Consider the following 19,671-nt stretch of genomic DNA (forward strand, 5'->3'; position numbering starts at 1 on the left):
TCACTGGCCAAGAAACCCAGCTCCGCAAAGAGCAAACCCCAAACTTAATTGGAGGCTTGTATTCAAGATGAAGTACGCAGAGAAACCCGTAGACCCTGCAGAGGCCAAGGGCAGGAGGGATGCGGACAGGGGGCAGCGACTCGGGTTCCAGCCTTCCGGCCCTTGGTGGTTTCGCTCCCTGGCCGGGAGGCTCCTCGCGCCGCCCCTCGTTGGGGAGAAACGCCGCGAGCTCCCCGGTGCGCGATTCCCGTTCCCAGGGAGCCCCGCGGGCATTCGGCTCCCAGCCCCGAGCCTCGGATCTCAGACTTGGGAGGCCCGCGCCGCGCTATTTGCATATTCCCGAGAACACAAGGAGGCCTGTAATTTTCTTTTTTAAAATCGTTGGGCAGGGTTTAGGGCCAGCGCTTCCAAAACCCCGCAGAGCTGATGTGGTCCTTAAACTCTCTCTCTTAAGAGAAGGGGACTGGCCTATTCTTCTGACTTTTTTAGAAGAGAAGGTGAATCCTGGGGCTGCATATTCAACGGGGGGGCGGGGGGGCGGGGGGGGAGCGGGGTAGGGGAGGAGAGGGAAGCTGATTGTGAACTAGGCTGTCGGGGGGTGGGTGGGTGGAGGGGGCCGGGGCTCCGGGGTGGGGGGGGGGGGTGGTAGGGCTAGTCATCTCTGGAATGCAATTGTTTAAAAAAAATCATTTATAATTAAAGGGACAAAATAAAATACGATCATCTCATGCATATTTAATCACTCACACTTCCAGCTTTGAAACCATTTTCCCTGCGTGAATTTTCTCACTAATTTAAACTCTTAAATCGACTGCTGTTCGCAAAAACATCTGGACAATGCGGTTTGCAAACTTGTTTAAATTTGAATAAGGGAATGGAGTCCCGTCGCAGGTTTAAAAAAAAAAAAAAGCAAAATTTAAAACTTCGATGAAAGTTTGGGGTGTGTCTAAAAAAACAAGTAGGGTTAAAGTAATCTTGAGTAGAAATGCAAATATGTGCATTCTGATTTAGGCTAATTAAACCGGTGTTATGTGCAAACACATTCACTCTGCACTCAAGCTTGGGTTTAATAGAGCAAATTAATTCCCCTGGCTGGAGTATATTTTTGCGGTAAACCCTCCCCTCCCCCTACCACCGAAAATTTCCCACGAAGTAAAACAGGTCCTCGGTTCCACCTCTCCGACGCAAAATGGAGACACGAACACCGACACTGTTGGCGGGCCTCCGGCACAGGGCGGTGTCTTTTCCCCATTTGGGATTGAGACTCATCCTGATTTTTCATTTTGAGATGAAACATGCGGGATTAAAAGTAGAAAATAAACCCCCTCCAATACTTTTGTTACTACTTAGACTTTCGAATCAGAGACAGGAAAAGTGCTAACGCGACGACAAGCCTGATCGAGTCCACAACAGCCTCATTATCTAGGCAAATGTCTTCTAACTTTTGAAGGCCACTTGTCCAAAAAGGGGCGCGTGCGGGAGCGGGGGCTGGGGGCACCCTCCAGTTCGTTCGGGGCTCCCCTCACTGCCCCCAAGCGACTGTGGCTCTCCATCCCCCACTTCCGCCCACTCTCTCCAATCTCCGACTCTGCAAAGTGCAGGCTTGTATTTCAGGACAAGTGTGACACCTACCTGTGAAAGGGGGAAACCGTCCCCTAGCCAGTCCCGCGGCCCCAGTCTCGCGGCTGCGCGGGGATCTACGGGGCTGCCTACCACCCGCACAGTCGCGGCTGGAACATTTACTAATTTAATCAAATCCAACGAAGAGATCAATGCCCAATTTTAAAGGGGTAGGGAAAACAGTGACTTGGGAAAGCCTTCTCCTTGGCATCCCCTAACGCTCCCCGCCCGCATTAGCCCACAGCACCTTTGAAATAGTAATAAGGGCTAAATCCGGCATAAAATCGAACTCATTAGCAAAGTTCACCAGCTGATTGCTTTGCATAAAACACGACACTGATTGGAAGTAATTAGGTTAAGCGATGGTGCTCGGGTGGTGCGTGTCTCTAGCAGGCTTTACCATCTCTTCTCCCTTCTGGGCACACACTTGGGTCTCTCTGCTCCTTCCTCCAGGGTCCAATCTCCCCCAAGCAGCCTGCATCAGGGATCCAAATCTGCATTCCCAGCAGGGCCAGGGTCCCCGGGGCCTGCCGCCTAATTATGGCTTCCCCCTGGCACACTGAGGTTCTGTGAAACCTTTCATTCCCCACTTCGGGAAAAAAAAAAAAAAAAAAAAAAAAAAGAAAGAAAAAAGAAAGAAAGAAAGAAAGAAAGAAAGAAAGAAAGAAAGAAAGAAAGAAAGAAAGAAAGAAAAGAAAAAAAAGAAAGAAAGTTGCAGTTTCCACCTTTTGTCCAAGGGGATGGACAGTTTATTGAGGCTTCTAAAAAGTAATGAGTGGCTCTGATTATGTTAAAATCTCTTTTAATTAAATATTTTGCATTTTACAAAGGCGGCTGCAGTTTCTTTTACTTTTTAAATCTAAGAGTATAACCTGTTTCCTTTCTGTAATAATACTTTAGCTCATACCCAGAAAAATCAATAGGTGTAAAAAATTAAATTAAACTTGTATTTTTAAACTATGAAACAGTTTCGGGGGAAACACAAATGTATATATTTATATTACAAAAAAAAACATTAAATGCCTGTACAGGTGTCTTAATTTCATAATTTACTTCAAAGATATTGAATTATCAATTTAAATACAAAAATGCTACATTAAATATACAGAATAAGATTTAATACAAATCCTTTTTTAAATTTTTTTTCTTTTCGGTTGGTTAAGACATTTTTGTGTGGGGAGATGTTTACATGGGTATGTCATCCATCTCCATGAACTATAAACTTTTTAATAGGAGGGGTAGTTTTGTTTTTCTCTCTTGTTGATGGAAAAAATAACTGCCAAGGCCATGTTTTTTTAATAAATTAGGAAAGTCCGGGACCGACGCAGCCCGCGTTAAATGTCGGACATACCTTTCTTCAATTCATAGGGAGAGTCTTTGCACAGGTCTAGCTGAGACTGGCTCCGCAACATTTTCGGGTCTTTAGCCAAAGCGTCCGCTCGGTTCAACACGGTCTGGTTTAATCCATTGAAATGCGAACCCGGACCGGTTGTGGGGCCTGGCCCTGGCCCTGGGTGGCCGTGAAGGTGTCCGAAGGAGCCATAGTTCGTATAGCCGGGATAGAAGGGCGCCGTGTAGTAGAGAGGCCGGGACAGCACCGTCCCGCCGGGAAAGGGGCACTGCGCCGAGGGTGAGCGCGATGGCGCCGGGGCCGGCGATGCGCGGCTGCCTCCTAAGGCTTGCCCTGCTACCGGCCCGGGGCACGGTGGGCATGGAGAGCCTTCGCTCCCGCTGCCCCCGTCCTTGACTTTGTCCGAGGATGTGGCGATCTCTGCCAGAGACCACAGTTTGGGCTTGGCGAGCACCGCCTGTGGCGGCGGCGGTGGCGGAGAGTGTATGACCGAGGGCCCGCCGGGACCGGGGGGCAGCTCTCCCGCGGCTGGGTGCGGGCCGGGAGCCGGCGCGCCGGAGGGGTAGTGAGGGGCCGGGTCCTCGGCCAACCGCGCTGCCGCTGGCCCCGCCGGGGAAGGCCCGCCGGCGCGGGGGGGCCCGGGCAGCGCGTCCAGATGGCCCTCGGATGGCGGCTCCTTAAAATCCGAGTCGCTGAGGCTGCCCTCCGTCTCCTTGCCGGCGGGGGTGGGCGGCCCCTGAAGCCGTTCGCAGCCCGAAGCCGCCTTCTGCTCCGCTCCTCCTGCGGGCGAAACCCCAGGCCGTCAGGGGCGCGGAGGCCGCGCGGTGGGGCCCAGGTCCCCGCCGGCAAAGGCAGTGACCCTAGCCCCCAACCTCCAGGCCCCCCCTTTTCCTTCTTACTCCCGTTCCAACACACCCTTTCCCGCGTCCACCAACCTGCTTCAGGGCCCTCGGAGTCGCCCTTGTCCTCTGGCTTCTGGGGCTCATCCTCGTCGTTTTTCTCCAGATCAATGTTCTCCTCCTCCTCCTCGTCCTCGCTGCGGTTCCGCGGCGTCCACGTCATCTTGTTCTCCTTCTTGAGGCGCCGGCGCGCGTTGGCGAACCAGGTGGACACCTGGGTGAGGGTCATCTTGGTGATGATGGCCAGCATGATCTTCTCGCCCTTGGTGGGGTAGGGGTTCTTGCGGTGCTCGTTGAGCCAGGCCTTGAGCGTGGCGGTGGCGTCTCGTGTGGCGTTCTTCCGGTACGCGGGGTCCCCGTAGGGGTACGAGCCCAGGGGCGCCGCGTAGGGGTGGTACCCTAGGGAACCTGCCATCCCCGGCGTATGATCGTAGGGAGAGCCCTGCAAGGAACAGGCAAAGAGAGGGTGAGAGAGGGCCATGGTCCCCAGGACCACCTAGACGACCGAAGCACGTTTTCCCTGCGCCCAGGGGTCCGCAAGCTGCGAGGCCCAAACTCCGACTTCCCCTGGGGTAGGGCTGGCGGGCTCAGATCCAGGGGCAACTCTTCCTCCTCCTCCTCCTCCATAGGGAGTGGGGGGCACCAACTCCTGACTCCCATCCTTTGGGGACGCTTGAAGCCGTCCTGGTCTCAGCGGCACCCAGTAGGCCCGCGTCTGCCGGGGCAAGTCCGCCCCCCATGCGCAGATCGGGCCACCTTGGCCAGGCCCTCCACCCAGATGGAGGCCTGGGCAGCGGCGGCGACTCGGCACTTCGTGCCCGGATGTCTGCACGTTAGGCGCAAGGGGAGAGAGCAAGGGAAGTCAAGGCATTTTTTCCCCACATAGAGAAAGGCAAAGGAAAAGCTAAGCCTTGCCCGGGCACTCTCACCCCCCCCCCCCCCCAAAAATGTTACCCAAACCGAAGCCACGGCGTTTTTCCAGAAAGTGCACCCGGCCGAAAAATCCCGGATGCACCGCAGCTCGGCCGACTTTTCAGAAATCTAATACCTCCAAATCGGATTGCGAAGATAGGATTACGGATTTGCAACATTTTGGAGGACTAATTAAAGGCGAGGCCAAACACATTTACATTGACTTAGCGCGCTTCTGCTCTGATTTCTGGTCCGTTTCTTTTGAACTACTTTTCCAAAATGGCAAAACCAATAAAATAAAATAAAATAAAATCTGCAGGGCGGCCTGGAGCTCATGTTTGAGCCGGACGCTGCTCTTTAATTGCAGCGACCTCTCCCCCAAAAAACCCTCTCCGCCCGCTCAGCGACCCAAGCAGGACGCGGCTCTGCTCTCCGAGCAACTCCTGAGCCCGAGGCCCGGGAGAAGCCGAGAGAGACAGTCGCCCAAGTTTGCAGGGGCCGCGAAGCTTGGCGGGGGCGGTCGCGGTGGCGCCAGGGCCCGTGTCCTCCGCAGCCCCCGCCCGCCCCGCGCGGCCCCAGCTGCCCTTGCCCGCCGCGGCACCCGCTCACTCACCACGTATGAAGAGAAGGCGGCGGCGGCGGCAGCCGCGGGGTCGGCACCGTACTGGAGGTGCGAGTTGTAGCCCGGCGAGGGCGCCGTGAAGGCGGTGGAGCCGGCGTAGGGCGAGAATGCGGAGCCCGACGACGAGCGGCCGAGCTCATCCGTGCGGGGCCCCGAGATGACGCTGGTGCTGTACGCCGGGCACGAGTAGAGCGCCAGAGAGGCGGACGGCTGGTACAAGTAGCCCTGCGGGTAGGACATGGCCACACACGGGCATGGGGCGCGCCGCGCCGCGGCTGCCAACGAGCCGGGCGGCGCCCTGCGAGGGCGAGCGGGCGGGCACCTGGCCTCCGGCTGCCCCCGGCTGCCGCTTCTCGGGCCCCGGCTCCCGGGCTCCGGCCCGCGGCGCCTCCTCGCTGGCTTCCCGCGCGCCTCCGGCTGCGACTGCCGAGCCCTCTCCTCTGCGCGCCTTGCTCGCCCCGGCTTGGTTTCTCCCCCCTCCCTTGCAGCTTTCTCTTTTTCCCCCTCGCTCTTTGCACTGGGGGGCTCTGCTTTGGCTTCGCAAAGGTCCTGCCAAGATGCTAAGTTGGAAATTGAGGATTCTGACGCCTTGTGCGCGCCTGAAGCTCCTCCTTCCCGGGGTGTAGTCGGTGGGAGGACTGGCAGGAACCTCTGGGCGGCCGCAGCCAACCCGGCCGCCAGGCGCGCCTCGCCCTCTCCCTCTTCCTCCCCGGCTCCCTCTCCCGCTCGCTGGCGCTCCCCTCGCCCCTCCCTCGCGCCCGCCTCTCCTCCGCGGCCCTCCTCTCTACCCTCCTCTTTTTCTCCCCCCCCCCGCCCCCCCTTCTCTCCCGGGTCTCTCTCCCTCTCTTTCTCAGACTCTCGAGCGCCGGCCCCAGGATGACAATCACATCCCAGGCGCGCCGATCTCTTCCAACTTTCCTTCCCTGCTAAGTCGGGGTAGAGTGGCGATTCCGACACAAGGCAGGCCCTGGTGGCGGGGCCGGTCGCTCCGAAGCACAAAGGCAGAGAGGCGGCGGGCTGGGCGCCGGCGAACGCTCTGCTCTGTGCTTGCCACAATAAACCGCGGAGTTAGCGGATTTCTTGTTCCGCAAGAGGCTGGGCTCCCAAGCGGACCGTCACCTACCCGCCCCTGGCTTCTCCCCCAAGCCAGGGAGCCGGAGAGCGAGTTGGAGACCTGGAATGAAGGTCCCTGGAAGAGACGGAGGGATGCCCTCGTCCGGGGCGCGGGGAGGCCGAGATGACTGTCCCTCTCCGCCAGCAGCAGCAGGTGGGCGAGAGACAGGCCTTGGACATCTGCACGTCTCCGGCCTCCTTCCACCAACTCCCCGCCAAACGGCAAGGAAGGGGGAGGGCCGGGATTACGGGCAGAGCCTTTCTCTAGAGGAGAGGTAATGGGCAAGAGCTGCCACACGAAGAAGCAGCTGTACCAGAGTAGGTCCACGGATCCCACTACACCCCCTCTGGCCCCCACCATGCCTCGCCGCCTCTTCCTCGGGCTTTCCACCCGCAGCTCCCTCTGCCAGGCCGGTGGTGGTGGAGGGTGCGGGTCCCCTTCCCCTTAGCGCGCACTTTAGCACCCGCCCACGCTCCATTGCAAACACTCAGCTTTGCCCAACCCAACCACTGTTTGTTCAGCGAGGCGCTGGCAAGGCAAACACACACAACTGAGTCACAGGCAGAGCCCTTGCCCACGACGGCCACACAGTTAGAATACAAAACAGACCCCCTGCCTGTCTATCCATCCCGCGCCGCCACAAGCCAGACGCACTCGAACTCTGGGACAGACAGGGGCGCTGGTGAACCAAAACAGGGCTGGCACAGTGTTGGGCACTCCACTGGAGCTCGGTAAATCACGGACTTCGTGACCTTTCATAAAACTGCGGCACACGCAGGCCGAAAGACAACTACACAGTTCCCCGCAAGGACTTTGACAAGCAAGATACACTTCATTTACGGAGCTCCAGGCCCCTCACACTGACCCACTGAAGTAAACTCGGACGCTCTCCGCTGCAGGACTTCACGCAGGCGCGCTAACTCCTCCCCATCGTCAACTTCGCCCCCCCCCCCACGCTCCGCCCCTCAAGCAGACATTCGGCAATGTCTCTGTCAGCCCCGCCCTGTCCCTCCTTGCCTCCATCTCTAATTGGACGCTGGCCTCCACTGGCCCCGCCCCTCAGCGACGTGAGCCCGCTTCCCTCCGAGTCACGGCGCCGAGGGGGTGGGACCGGGCGGGGCTACGGCGCGCTATTGTCATGGAGACGAGAAGCCGACCGCCGCGGAGGCGGGCACAGCCCGGCTCAGGTGGCTGCCAGCGGGCCGGGACTGAGGCGAGGCCCGGCGCCCGGGACGGCCGGAGCGGGAGGGAGCGCCTAGCTGGCGGGTGATGGCTTTTCGGGCGGCCAACGGGAGCTCGGGTGTAGTCCGAGTGGTCGCGGGGAGCTACCCCTCCCCGTTCCCCTTTGCTCCCGCCTCTCGCGGCCCTTGTGCTCCTCAGCGCCCGCCCCCAGCTCCGCCCGCCGCCGCCCCTGCCGCCGCCGCAGCCCCTCGCGCTAACGGTCGGTAGCTGCCCGCGCGCGCCGCCCGCCGGGGGCTCGCGCCAGCCACGAGGGAGCGTCCGCGGTCCGCGCGCCCGCGCGGCGGAGGAGAGGTGAGTCCCGGGTACCCCGTCCCGCCGCGTTCCCGCCGGGTCGCGCCCGGGCTCACTGCCCCTAGCGCCGCGTCCGAGTCCCTTCGTGGACCGGATGGCCGCGGCGGTGCCCCGCGAGCCGCAGGGTGGGCGTGGGCCGCGTGAGTGTTGGGCCGGCCTTTCCTGATGTCACGGTGCCCGGGCGGGCGCTCGTGGGCGTGTCCCCTCCATCCACGCGCGGCCGCAGCACCCTCTCGGCTCTCGTCCAGGATGCCGTTTTCTGACATGGAGCCATGGAGGTTTGTGCCACCGAGAATCTGAGTCTGTCACACAGACATCCTCATTACATCATCCTGCCACTCTGGGCCGCTAGGCTATCCCCCCGTTGCCCTCCCCTTTCCTTTTACTGTCTTCTTTTTGGTGGCAAGGTCTGGAGAGAATCCCGAAAGATATTGAAGCATTTCGAATTTATGGTTCTGTTGCCGTGGTTGTCACCTCCGCTCTACGTCAAATTTAAGACTCATTTCTTAAGGATGTCTCTATTTTCTGCTTTATTTGCACATTGATGGCTCTGCTGCTCGGCTGGCCACGGCCGCCTGGCGTCTCAGACTTGTGTTAATATGTGAAATGGAAGAACTGATCATTAGCAGGCAGATGGGATTCAAATAGCATCTGGCGGGGTTTCTCAGTGTTCCTGTGAAAGTTTTTACGTTTTGGCTGGTAAACACGAGGTTTTTACCTTTTGATCTTGGTAGTGGCTACCGTTAAGGTTCCCTCTCTTCTGCCTTCTCCTTTATTCATCAGCTTTCCCGTTTGGGAACCTGCTTACTTGTTAAGCTGTAGTTTCACTGGTCTCTGGTCACTGAAGCCCCCCCGCCCCAACCCTCCCGCAGAGGTGGGAACACTCTCCCTCTCCTTCTAAGTTACCAAGATGACTCCTTTGGGAGGGGGGGGGGGGCTCTTGCATTTATATCCTTCTGAACATTTTAACTTAACACTGGGGATAGGCATGCCCTGATTGCTTTTAATGTAGGACTTTTAGAAAATTGTAATTTTAAGAGTTCCTAAAGGTTTATTGGTTTGTCATGTCTGCACGGATCCAGTTATGCATAACTCTTAAAATTTCAAGCTTTAAAATAAGATCCACAATTGCATTGCCAAGACATGGCTGCAAAGCTTGCTGTTCGAGTTTTGGCCGTACAGTTGTCATTGTGTAAATCAAGTGCAAAAGAGGTTATTCCTGTTTATTTAGTGTAATAACTGTTTACAGTTAAAACTTTAAAGACTCATAAAAGTAGGTCTGCTGTATTTTAAAGATCTCATCATTCTTGTGGGTGAGACACAACACCGGCGCTAGGAAAGGCAACAGATTGCTTCTGTCATATTGCTTTGCTGTTTTGGAGTGTACTTAAAGGATTATGATTGATAAGGCTGTCTTGCCAGAGAATGTTGACACAGGTGTGCATCGTTATCTTAATTAAGATCCTGAGAAAATGTTGTCTATAAAATGGTGACATAAGAAAGGGCAGCATATTTTTGTACAGTTTTGCTTTTGGAGAATTTAATTGCACTTGAAACCCGTCTTTGAGCTTCCAGATTTTGCGAGCAGTCTGGCAACAGAAGTTTTAGAGAGAAATGGTAGTTTAATGTTAAGTGCTCTGGCATGTAGTAATACTACTTGTGGCTTTTTGGCCATGCCTTTGTCAGCTTTCTTTGTGCTCTTTGTGGAGTCATGGTTACTAATTTAGAAAGAAAAGCATAAATGGGACAGTCTGTTATTAAGCAAACATTTATTAACGTTGAGAATAAATCTGTAGAGGAAGTCTCGCTTAATGTGCAGAAGCAGGAATATAATAAAAAATGTAAATATATGAGAAATTCATGCCACTTTATATTTTGGAAAACAGTCTCCTAGAATGTTTTAATGCTCGAAAGTAGTTTCTCTATTCACATCATCAAGTATTTAGCTTAGTTGTTTATGGAATACCTTGTTTTTATTTCCAGAAATAGAAGAAAACTGTTTTATTTCTTCCAAAGTATTGTCTATAAATTCAAATTATGAGCAAGTGAAGGTAGTGTCTTTAGCCTCTTATTAGTTTAAGGATCTTAATCATAACCTGGGCGACCACTAAAATAATATCACAGTCCTTTACTTCAAATTTCTGAATGCAAAAACAATAGCAAGAGGGATGCTGCTGATTATATTACCCTTGGCTCACCCAGCACCTAATACCCTTTAACATAAGTATTGCATTAAGATTTCCCCCTCTCTTTGTAGCTCATGATTTCCTGGAAGCTGGCTGTCCATCAGTGGTGTATATAAGATGTGTGAGTGTTTTTCTTTAATATTATAAGTCATTGTAGAAAGAGGAAATGAAAGTGGAGGAGGCCATAGGCATATGATCGGAGAAGCCAGGTGTAGAGTCACAGCTCATTCGTGACTCCAAAGATAATTAGCTGGCTAGAATTACATGGTAAACTAAAATCAAAGAAAGACTTATTTAGATTTGTTTGGTGAAACTAAAACAAGAGCATTAATTTTGAGATAATTGCTTTCCTTATCCCTCAAAGCCCCCCCCCCCATCAACATTTTTGTTCTGGCAGCTAAGATCAGCATCCCTCTGCTGTTACCCATGTGTTATTTTCAGATTTTATATGCTGTGTTAAAAGAAATGAAATAAGAATGGGAACTAATTTCCTATTGTGTGTCTTAATGAATAGCACCACATAATTGTTAATATACTTTTACATATAGAAATCTTAGGAAAAATTTAAATGTTCTTCAGTTGATAATGTGCAAGTAAGTGAAATCATGTAGTCCTAAGTGAATTAAACGTGTTCTTTAGAATATGAAAACAGTGCCATATTTTGGAATCATGTTTTAACTCTGAGGTAGCACAGCCTTTTTTGCATGTTAATAGCTCAATATCTGTGTGTTTTTCCCTTCAATTTCTACATTTTATCGGCTCCTTTAATTTTAACATCTTTTTGGTATATTGTTAGCTGTTTTATAGAGAATAATTGTTCTTAAAAGATGGAACTGATGCGACTCTAAGACAATGTAAAATCCTGGAATTGTTTTTTCCTTGTGTAGTAATGACTGGGCTTTGCTCTCACTGCACCACTGTGAAGTGTGATACTTATAACTTATTTCTGCATACATTTGCAGTATTTTTATAGCTAGAGTATACCTAAGCACCAATTTAGCTTGGCAAATTAACTTAGATGCTTCAAAATTGAAAACCAGTATATTCTAATGTAGTTCAAGTTTAAATCTTTATTAGTAAGGATGCACTTAACATTTGTTCAGGAGAAGGAAATATAATTTTCTCCGGCAGTTGTCATTTATGTAATTCATTTTTCTAGTCTTTTCTCAGGCTAATGCTATTCCATACCTCGATACAGCCTTTATTTGTTTATTTGGCGTAATATGGAGTGATACCTTGGAGGAAATTAGATTAGATATTCATATCTAATATCCCAAAAGTACTTAACTAGTCTTCTGTGTTTCTTTAAACAGAATCATTTTCTTTTCTTTTCTTTCTTTCTTTCTTTTTTTTTTGTGCAGGTTGTAAGTACGATGCTTCCATAATACATTTGGATGTTTTCAGCTAAGTTCACTTCTGAACTATGGAGTTCCTCCAAAAGTTGGCTGAAATTTATCCTTGTATATCCCTAAGCTCATCTGCAAGTGAGTGTCTGCGACACAGTGTGTTTGCTTGTGGAGTAAACCCAAAATAGTGTCAGTGTTGGTTTTACCAAAGTATTTATATTAGTAATAGGAACTAAGTACAGAATGTAAAGAATGTCACTTGAGGCCTTTGATTATTAAAATTTTACTAAATGCATTAAACAAAAGTTCAGTGAATAGAAAAAATTCTGATTCATGGAAATTTACTTAACAGTTAATTTTTAATGATATCATTGGATGGTGAAATTTGTAAACTCAGTGCTTTCCATAAAAGTCAAGACTGAGGTTATATTTTATAGAAATGGAGTTACTACTTAAAGGAAATAATCTGCTTATGCCAAATCACAGGTTTTGATTATTTTCATTACCCAGTTCTTTCAAAAATTAATTTAATGGGAGGATCAGTTCCAGGCAGTGGTACCAAACTCTTTTAATGACAAAGGGTATACAGGTGTGTGTAAAGCTTGTCATTTCTCATCAGAATAGGAACTGCTGAATATAAGCAGATGAGAAAAAATTATTTTGCGGAGTATTTGTGTTGTCTATTGGGGAGAGCAAGGAACTGGGTTTAGTGATAGAGAATATTTTGAGGTAAAGAAGATGGTTGTATGACCAAAGGAAAAAAGGCTAACTGAAACAGAAGGTAGCTCTAGTTAGTACAGCCTGCAGTAGAGGAAATGCTTCTCTGTAAACTTTCAAAGGGCTGAAAGTGATTTTTAACATAAAGATGAAATTATATGTAATTGTTTTTAAATAACACACTGTGTTTCCCTGTCACTGATTGGGTCTTATGGAGACAGGGTTTCCTGTGTGACTTGAAGCTGGTGCCTTACAGCTAGTTAGAAAATACACGACAGAAATCGAAGGAAAATGTGATGCAGTGAGCAGTCTGATTCCTCCCCGCATGCCTTTAAGCTTCATCTTTGTTGTTGTTATTGTTGTTGTTGTTGTTTTTAACCACATGTAAAGTTGTTGAATTTAAAAGACAGAGGATTGGGTGCTCCCCGCAAGGAAAAATGTAGGAAAAATCTAAACATATGTGCAAATTGGTTTTGTTTTATATCTGTTGTCAACCAAAATTTATTATTAAGGTTTATAATTCATGTATATTAATGATACTCAAATGTATTAAAACTAGTGCTCCTTTTATATAAAATAGGTGGGAGGGTCCCCTATTTAAAAAAATATATGAAGAAAACATGTCCTTTCAACAGTAATGGGTTATGGTTGATTAACTGAGAAGGTTGTACTAAATGTTCTCTAGTGGAAGTAGCTAGAGTGTGCTTTTTGAGAAATGTGTCATTCACGAATAAGATCAATTGAAGTATTGATAATTAAATTGTAATTCCATGAAGGAAGGAAGTGCAAGGGAAGATGAAGCTAACTATTGCTGTTTTTCTTTTTAAGAATCTGCAGTTCATAATGGAGCTACTGTACTGGCTATCAGAAGGAGGAGATTCAGAAGATAGGGAGGTAATACTATCTCTTTTAAAAGAATACTTTCCTCTGTAATCCTGAGCCTTTATTACATATAAGAACTTTATCTACCAGCCAGCAATTTCTTTAAATGTGGGGTATGAAACGATCTGACTTCCCGTGCTGAGTTTTGAGCTGCTTCTCCTAGGGCTGTGGGCTGTGCTGGGAGAGCGGAGAAACCTCATCTAGGCCTACTCAGCACCCTTAAAATAGCTTCTTTCTGAGAAGTAGACCTGTGACAGTGGCCTCCTCGGGCCTAGTAGACGTCATTTTAGTTGGTGGCTCATGTGCATGCATTCAGCATGTTGCTTGCGTGTCCTCATTCACCTCCCAGTCTTTGTTGTCTTCTCTGGGAGCGGACTCTGCACGGGGCGATCTCCTGCCAGCCTCAGCCAGACTCTGGGTGGGAGCCTCGGTGCTTGACAAGGGGCTCCAGAGCTCTGCCGGGGAGTGAGCCGGGCCCAGTCGGGGCTGCTGCGACGCAGGGCCTCCCACATGTGGGGGTCCTTTTCCTTGTTCACCCCTTGAGCTCCCTTGCCATTTTCCTGGCAGTCCTGGGCCAGGGGTAGTGCTTTCCTTTTCCTCTCACTCGGGCTGGCTTGCTGCTGCCTCTGCAGCTGTTGCAGGAACTCCCATGGAACGGAGGACTCTGTTTTCCTCTGGACGATGTCTTTGATCATTTACCCGGCTGCTTTTGCATTTTCAAAAATCTAATGTTAGTGTTAAAGAAGGACTCTGAGAGTCTCGAAGGACGAAATTCATGCCCCGTTGGTATCCGTACGAAAAGCTGCTGTCTCCTCATGCTGTGTTGCCATATTGAATATGCAGGTGAAATTAAAAACACAGTAAAACCCTTTTATGAAGGACCAATGCCTGAGAATGTGTATATAGGCTTAAGTTGTGGAATGGTATTTATAGCTATTTTTTTTTTCCTTTTTAAGAAAAATGATATACTTTTCTAGTCACCCAAAACATCTGCGTCCTGAACTATACCTATGGAGGGGTATATTTATGTATTATGGTGGTATATATTTAATAGGATAATAAAGGGTTTCATGGTGTCCAGTGATACAATTCAGAAATCAGTAAGCAGGGTGGTAGCTAAAAGCAAGTTCTTCCAATTAAAAGGACTAATGTACATTTAAAAAACAAAAACCTGCAGAAAGAAGACTCTTTGATCTTTAAATAAAATGATTTTTTTGGAGAACAGAACAAGAAGGCGAAGTACACCGATCTCAGATTCTCATATTGATGGCGAGGTAGACTTTGTAAGCCGAGGGAGCAATGTAAATGTAGCCGGGAAAAAAAATGGTGGTATCGGCGACTACTTAGAAAGCAGTTTACATTCACAAAACAATTGCATATTATGACCTTGACCAACTTTTACACTTCAGATACTTGGGTTATTACTTCAGTTTTTAAAGTATCAGTCTGTAGCCTGGGTGTAGAATGCGAGGGTATTTTTGAATTGACTGGGTCTTGCTGGTCATCTTAAAATAGGCTACAATATTACAAAGTTGAAATGTAATATGTATTAATAGAAGGAAAATATAAAATCTAATATCCGGGCAACTGAGACCTTTACACCTACTTTAAAAGTATAATCGTGACATCTACGACACTATTTTTGTCTTTGTTGTATGAGCAGAATTATGGGTATTCTACAATCCAGATGTCTTATTTATTAATTCCAAATTTCATTCTCAATAACGGACATTGAAAATAAAAGATGTATGTAGGAGAGTCAAGTTTTGAGTCAGAGGCTAATTTATTAAGCATTCGTACACGTACGTAGACCAGCAGCCTTGATTAATGTAGGACTGTGAAAGGGGACAGGTAACACAGTTTTCAGTTGAAATTTACTAAGGCAGCAGCCATTAAAATTAAATGTTTGTTAACATAATAGCGATGGCATTTTCTCCTCCTCCTCCTTGTGGTTTTGTCCAACTAGATGTTACAGTGGCAGTTGCACTGACTGTTGAGTGTTTAAATGATGACACCATTATGTGAAGTGATTTTGAAATGAGAGATTTCAGCCAAGAATTACATCTGCTCCCATCTCCCTCAAATCATACTCTCTGGCAGTACGGATTATGATTGATTTGTTTGTGACAGATTGCAGGAAACAGTCATTGATTTTTCAATATTTTACCTTAAAATTATTTACAGTTGTAACCATGGGGAGGTATTTCCATGGGCTGTCAGCCCCTGAAAGACTAGGATAATATTCCCTGCTCTCTGACAAGACAAATTACCTGTAATGAGTGCAGTAGCTGAAGGGTATACTTTTATTTTAAAATATGTCAATAACCCCAGTGACTAAACGAATATTGATTTAGCATAATGAAGCCTGAGTAATGTGAAAATGAGCTTTTTCAAGGAGCCTGGTAAAGACTTTCTTTTTAGCTGGTTGTGAGAAGCTTTTCATTCTTTTCAACTAGCTAGTGGAGATAAGGAGTTTTATATGCAAACCATCAGGAGTGATATTGTTGTTTGTGATAACAACCAGGGTCCAAATATTTTGCCTTTACTTTTATCGATTCTTTTTTCAGATCTTATTTTGAGTCTTACTTTCAGTTACAGAATTTGGTTTGCTTGATCTTATCTTTAACCGACTGAGGATTTTCACAATTTCAACATATTTTGCATTAGAACTTCTAGTAATGAATATTAAAATATAACTATGTGTACGATCATTTGTAGATGACATAATCATTATCTTAGGACATTTTAAATGGGCTATTGTAGTATTTAATGTGCTGTATTTTATGGTAGAATAATTCCCAGTCCCTGGACATCAGATTACTTTCAGTGGGAATGAAGATTAATTTACTTAGGCATCAGTGCGTGTTTTCATTTTCGTCCGACTTCCCTTCCCTTTTTTGAATGTAATTCTCAACTTTTGATAGATTAAGATCCCAATACATAAGGGCCTTCAAATAAGAATAATAGTAGAGAAGTATATAGCTGTATTTTACAATCCATCAAGGAGCCTGAAGACTTTGTGCCTGAATATGTATCTTCATATCTAACTTGGTTAGGAGAAAGCAAGGTAAACATGGCTGGTAGTAGATAGAAGAAAAGTAAGTATTTAAACAAGATGTCAAACTGATACTTCATGGGAATCCAGCGCATTTTATGATAACTAACAGTAATGGCATCTAATTAAAAAAGTAGTAGGTGAAGTTCCTTTAAAAATTCACAATGAGTTCCGATTGAAAGAAATTCAGATGGCTTTTTGTGAGTGCTAGTTCTCTTGTAGGATGGCATTGGAAATGTTGCAATAAAATGAAAAATATAAACCTGTCTTTTAATGGAAAAAAGGATAGACTCTAGAACAAAATATTACCATTTTTCTCTTCCTCAGGATTTTGCCTAAGGGTGTGACACAGATGATCTCTGTCACTCGTCTTAGTTGTGTTCTGCAGCAGATTGGATGCTTTATAAAATATTGGTCCCGTGGTTTCAAATGCTGTAAGGTTTCATTTCTCCATCACCCCCTCCCCCAGATTCTTTCCCTTTCTCTATAAATGGATCTTTGAAAATAGAACTGTGACGAATACACCATCATCATATATAAAACTGGTAGCCCACAAATTCTTCTTAAAGCATTGATTTGCTTTATAGTTTTTTTGTTGTTGTTAAGTTGATGTAGTATCTGTACAACTTATCCATGGATAAGGCGATAGATATCTGGAGATATGCTTTTCAGAAAAAGAAATGAATATAGGTTCTTTTTCCTCAATAGTTTTTTAAATAAAACTTTTTTTTTCCAGATAAATCTGGGCTAATGAAAAATCTATATTGTTGTTTAGTTTATTTTGGAGTTTAATAATGCATGTATTATACTCGGCATCTCTTGACCCCGTCATATAGTTTAAACCTGTGTGTTCATTTTTTTTACAGCGCATGGGTACAACTACTTAGGTGAAGCAAGTTTTAATAAATATGTAGTTAAAGGAAAGCTTTTTCTGGGGAAATTATTCTCTTTTGGATACGATGCCCTTCTCCATTTTCTCCCCCCTTAGGGGGGAAAAATACTCTGCCCTTGTTCTTCTTTAGGGAAAAATTATTTATATAGAGTGTTTTCAGATCATGCAAGTCATTGCCTGGGGTTAGTTAAAACATTTATTTTTTGAAAAGGAGAAAATGCCTGCATTTAAGAAAATCTTTCTTGTATTTATATCTATTAAGATAAACAGTTTACTTTGATACGGTACATACCAATCTACTTAGTTAATTTTTTTTTCCAGAATTCATTTTGCTGTGTTTGGTCTGACCTTCTATGATAACTTAATATAGGAACAAATTAGCATATAATTCTATTTTCCATGTGACCTCAACCAGTTGTAGAATCGTACCACTACTTTCGGAGGGCAATTCGATAGTGTACGTAGACTGTAGCATTAAGTGTTTGCAAATGTTCGGTGCATCCTGGCTAACGTGACGTCGAAAAGGTTTCAAAGTCAGTGGCAAGAGGAAATACTCACCCCATTACTAAGGTATGAAAACACCTCCTAAAGGTAGCATTTTTAATTAGTGTACATAATTGATTAGTGATTTGTCTTCCTCCAAGCCGAAAGCAGCATAGGGAAGTTGAGTGCGGTCAGGAAAGTCTGAGATATTAGGGATTGATGGTGACAATGATCATGACAACTAAATGGATTTTTTTTTTTTCCTTTTAGATTCAGCTGTCGGAGTTTGAAACTTCCTGTGGTCTGTTCAATCTAGATGCAAAGGACCTGAACAGTCAAGTGCTCAAGAGGTTTAAATTGTTTTGGATATTCCTATTTATAGACAAAAATATTTTTCCAATTCAGATCCTCAGTTGTTTTGCAGAAGAAGGTCATACTCTTCTTGATCATCCATTTTATTTGAAATGATTAGTATTGTAGAGTATTACCACTTTCTGTTTGAATCAAAGTATAGAAAAAATAAAATCATTTCTATATGTTGACTTTTTTCCTAAAATGTCTTTATTGGATCGAATGAATGTTTATACTTGAAAAAGAGGGGTCCCAAAAAAATCCCTCCCTCTGTCATAACAATTCTTCTAGCAGTCCAGTGTCACTGATACAACTATTAACATTTATGGGAGAAGAAGGACTTGAAAGGAATCCAGACATATATTTTACTTCTCTATATTAGTCCCCCTGGAATAGAACATTTCTGCTCACAAAATCTGTTTGCTCAACTCAGTTACAAGAAAATGTTGCCTTACCGGGCAGATCATTTGTTATGTGTTTGAATATTTGATTTATGTAAAGGAGGTGACATCCAGTTCTCTCACAGTTTTTTTATTTGTGTAGACCGACTAATAATGGGTTGCCTTGCCATTGGGAAATGCCTTGTTGTGGCCCGTGGCAGCTGTAGGAAAACAGAAGGATGCCTCTGGCCTCTGCAGTGTGAACACTGCGAAGGGGCCTATCTGATCAGAGACAGTCTTCTGTGAGGGAACTGGGGAGATTCACAGATGCTGGTGACACCTATAGAAACGGCTGTGGGTCCCTATTTTGTTCTTGATCCAGTTTGTACTCTAGCCACTTCTGTAGTTTCTACAAAGCATCAAAGGGGCTGTGATGTATTCTCAAGCTCGGGTCTCAAGATGGCCAAGTAAATTTATTAGACTAGAATATTGCTTCTTCTGAATTTTTTTTTTTTTTAAGATTTATTTATTTATTTATTTGACAGACAGAGATTACAGGTAGGCAGAGAGGCAGGCAGAGGGAGAGAGAGGAGAAAGCAGGCTCCCTGCTGAGCAGAGAGCCCAATGCAGGGCTCCATCCCAGGACTCTGGGATCATGACCTGAGCCGAAGGCAGAGGCTTTAACCCACTGAGCCACCCAGGCGCCCCATCTTCTGAAATTTTTAACTAAACTTTGTATTTCGAGATAAGTAGGTTTCACATGCAGTTGTACTAACTAATGGAGGGATCCCTTGTACTTTTTACCCAGTTTTGCCTAATCGTGACACTTGTAATATGTAGTGTAATAGTATCACAGCCTGGGTGTTAACACTGATATGCTCAAGGTTCAGAACATTCCCTTCACCACAGGGATTCTTCCTGCTACCCTTTCATATCCATACTCGATTCTCCCCTGCCCTTCTCCTTAATCCCAGCAGCCACTTGCCTGTTCTCCATCTCTATCTAATTTGGTCTTTGCCAGAGTGTTCTATAAGTGGGATTCTATTGTGTGTTACCATGCGGGGATTGGTTTTTCTCGCTCAGCATATTTTTTCTGGAGATTCGACTTGTCCTTCTCAGGAATTTATTCTATTTTATCGTTGGGTAGTAGTCCAGGGTATGAAGGTCTGCAGATTGTCTAACCATCACCGGTCGGGACTAAAGGCTTGTTTCCGGTTCCTGACTGTTATGAACAAAACTGCTATAAACATTTGTGTACAGGTTTTTGTGTGAACATAAGTTTTCATTTTTCCTGGGAAAAATGCCCAGGAGTGCAATTGTGGGTCATA

General features: G+C 46.7%; 1 protein-coding gene and 1 pseudogene across 1 annotated transcript; one reads left to right on the forward strand and one right to left on the reverse strand.

Moving 5' to 3' along the window:
* Positions 1–2,469: 2,469 nt before the first annotated feature.
* IRX5 (iroquois homeobox 5) lies at positions 2,470–6,149 on the reverse strand. Its single transcript, XM_047712039.1, has 3 exons — positions 5,396–6,149; positions 3,907–4,312; positions 2,470–3,751 (listed from the first exon to the last, which is right to left on the reverse strand). Exons 1-3 carry the CDS (start codon positions 5,642–5,644, stop codon positions 2,955–2,957), a joined length of 1,452 nt encoding a protein of 483 aa, XP_047567995.1. The 5' UTR covers positions 5,645–6,149; the 3' UTR covers positions 2,470–2,954.
* Positions 6,150–7,501: 1,352 nt separating this feature from the next.
* Positions 7,502–18,154, forward strand: LOC125088533 (uncharacterized; annotated as a pseudogene).
* The last annotated feature ends 1,517 nt before the right edge of the window (positions 18,155–19,671 follow it).

Source organism: Lutra lutra, chromosome 17 (assembly GCF_902655055.1).
Source record: "Lutra lutra chromosome 17, mLutLut1.2, whole genome shotgun sequence".
Lineage (NCBI taxonomy): Eukaryota > Metazoa > Chordata > Mammalia > Carnivora > Mustelidae > Lutra > Lutra lutra.

What these genes read in the sequence shown, in the direction of transcription:
- IRX5 (XM_047712039.1), bottom strand. Translation starts at nt 5,644, where the DNA reads ATGTCCTACCCGCAGGGCTACTTGTACCAGCCGTCCGCCTCTCTGGCG. An exon ending in CCGCCTTCTCTTCATACGTG is followed by an intron (nt 4,313 to 5,395) that starts GTGAGTGAGCGG and finishes TGTTCCTTGCAG; the next exon opens with GGCTCTCCCTACGATCATAC. An exon ending in CTCCGAGGGCCCTGAAGCAG is followed by an intron (nt 3,752 to 3,906) that starts GTTGGTGGACGC and finishes TTTCGCCCGCAG; the next exon opens with GAGGAGCGGAGCAGAAGGCG.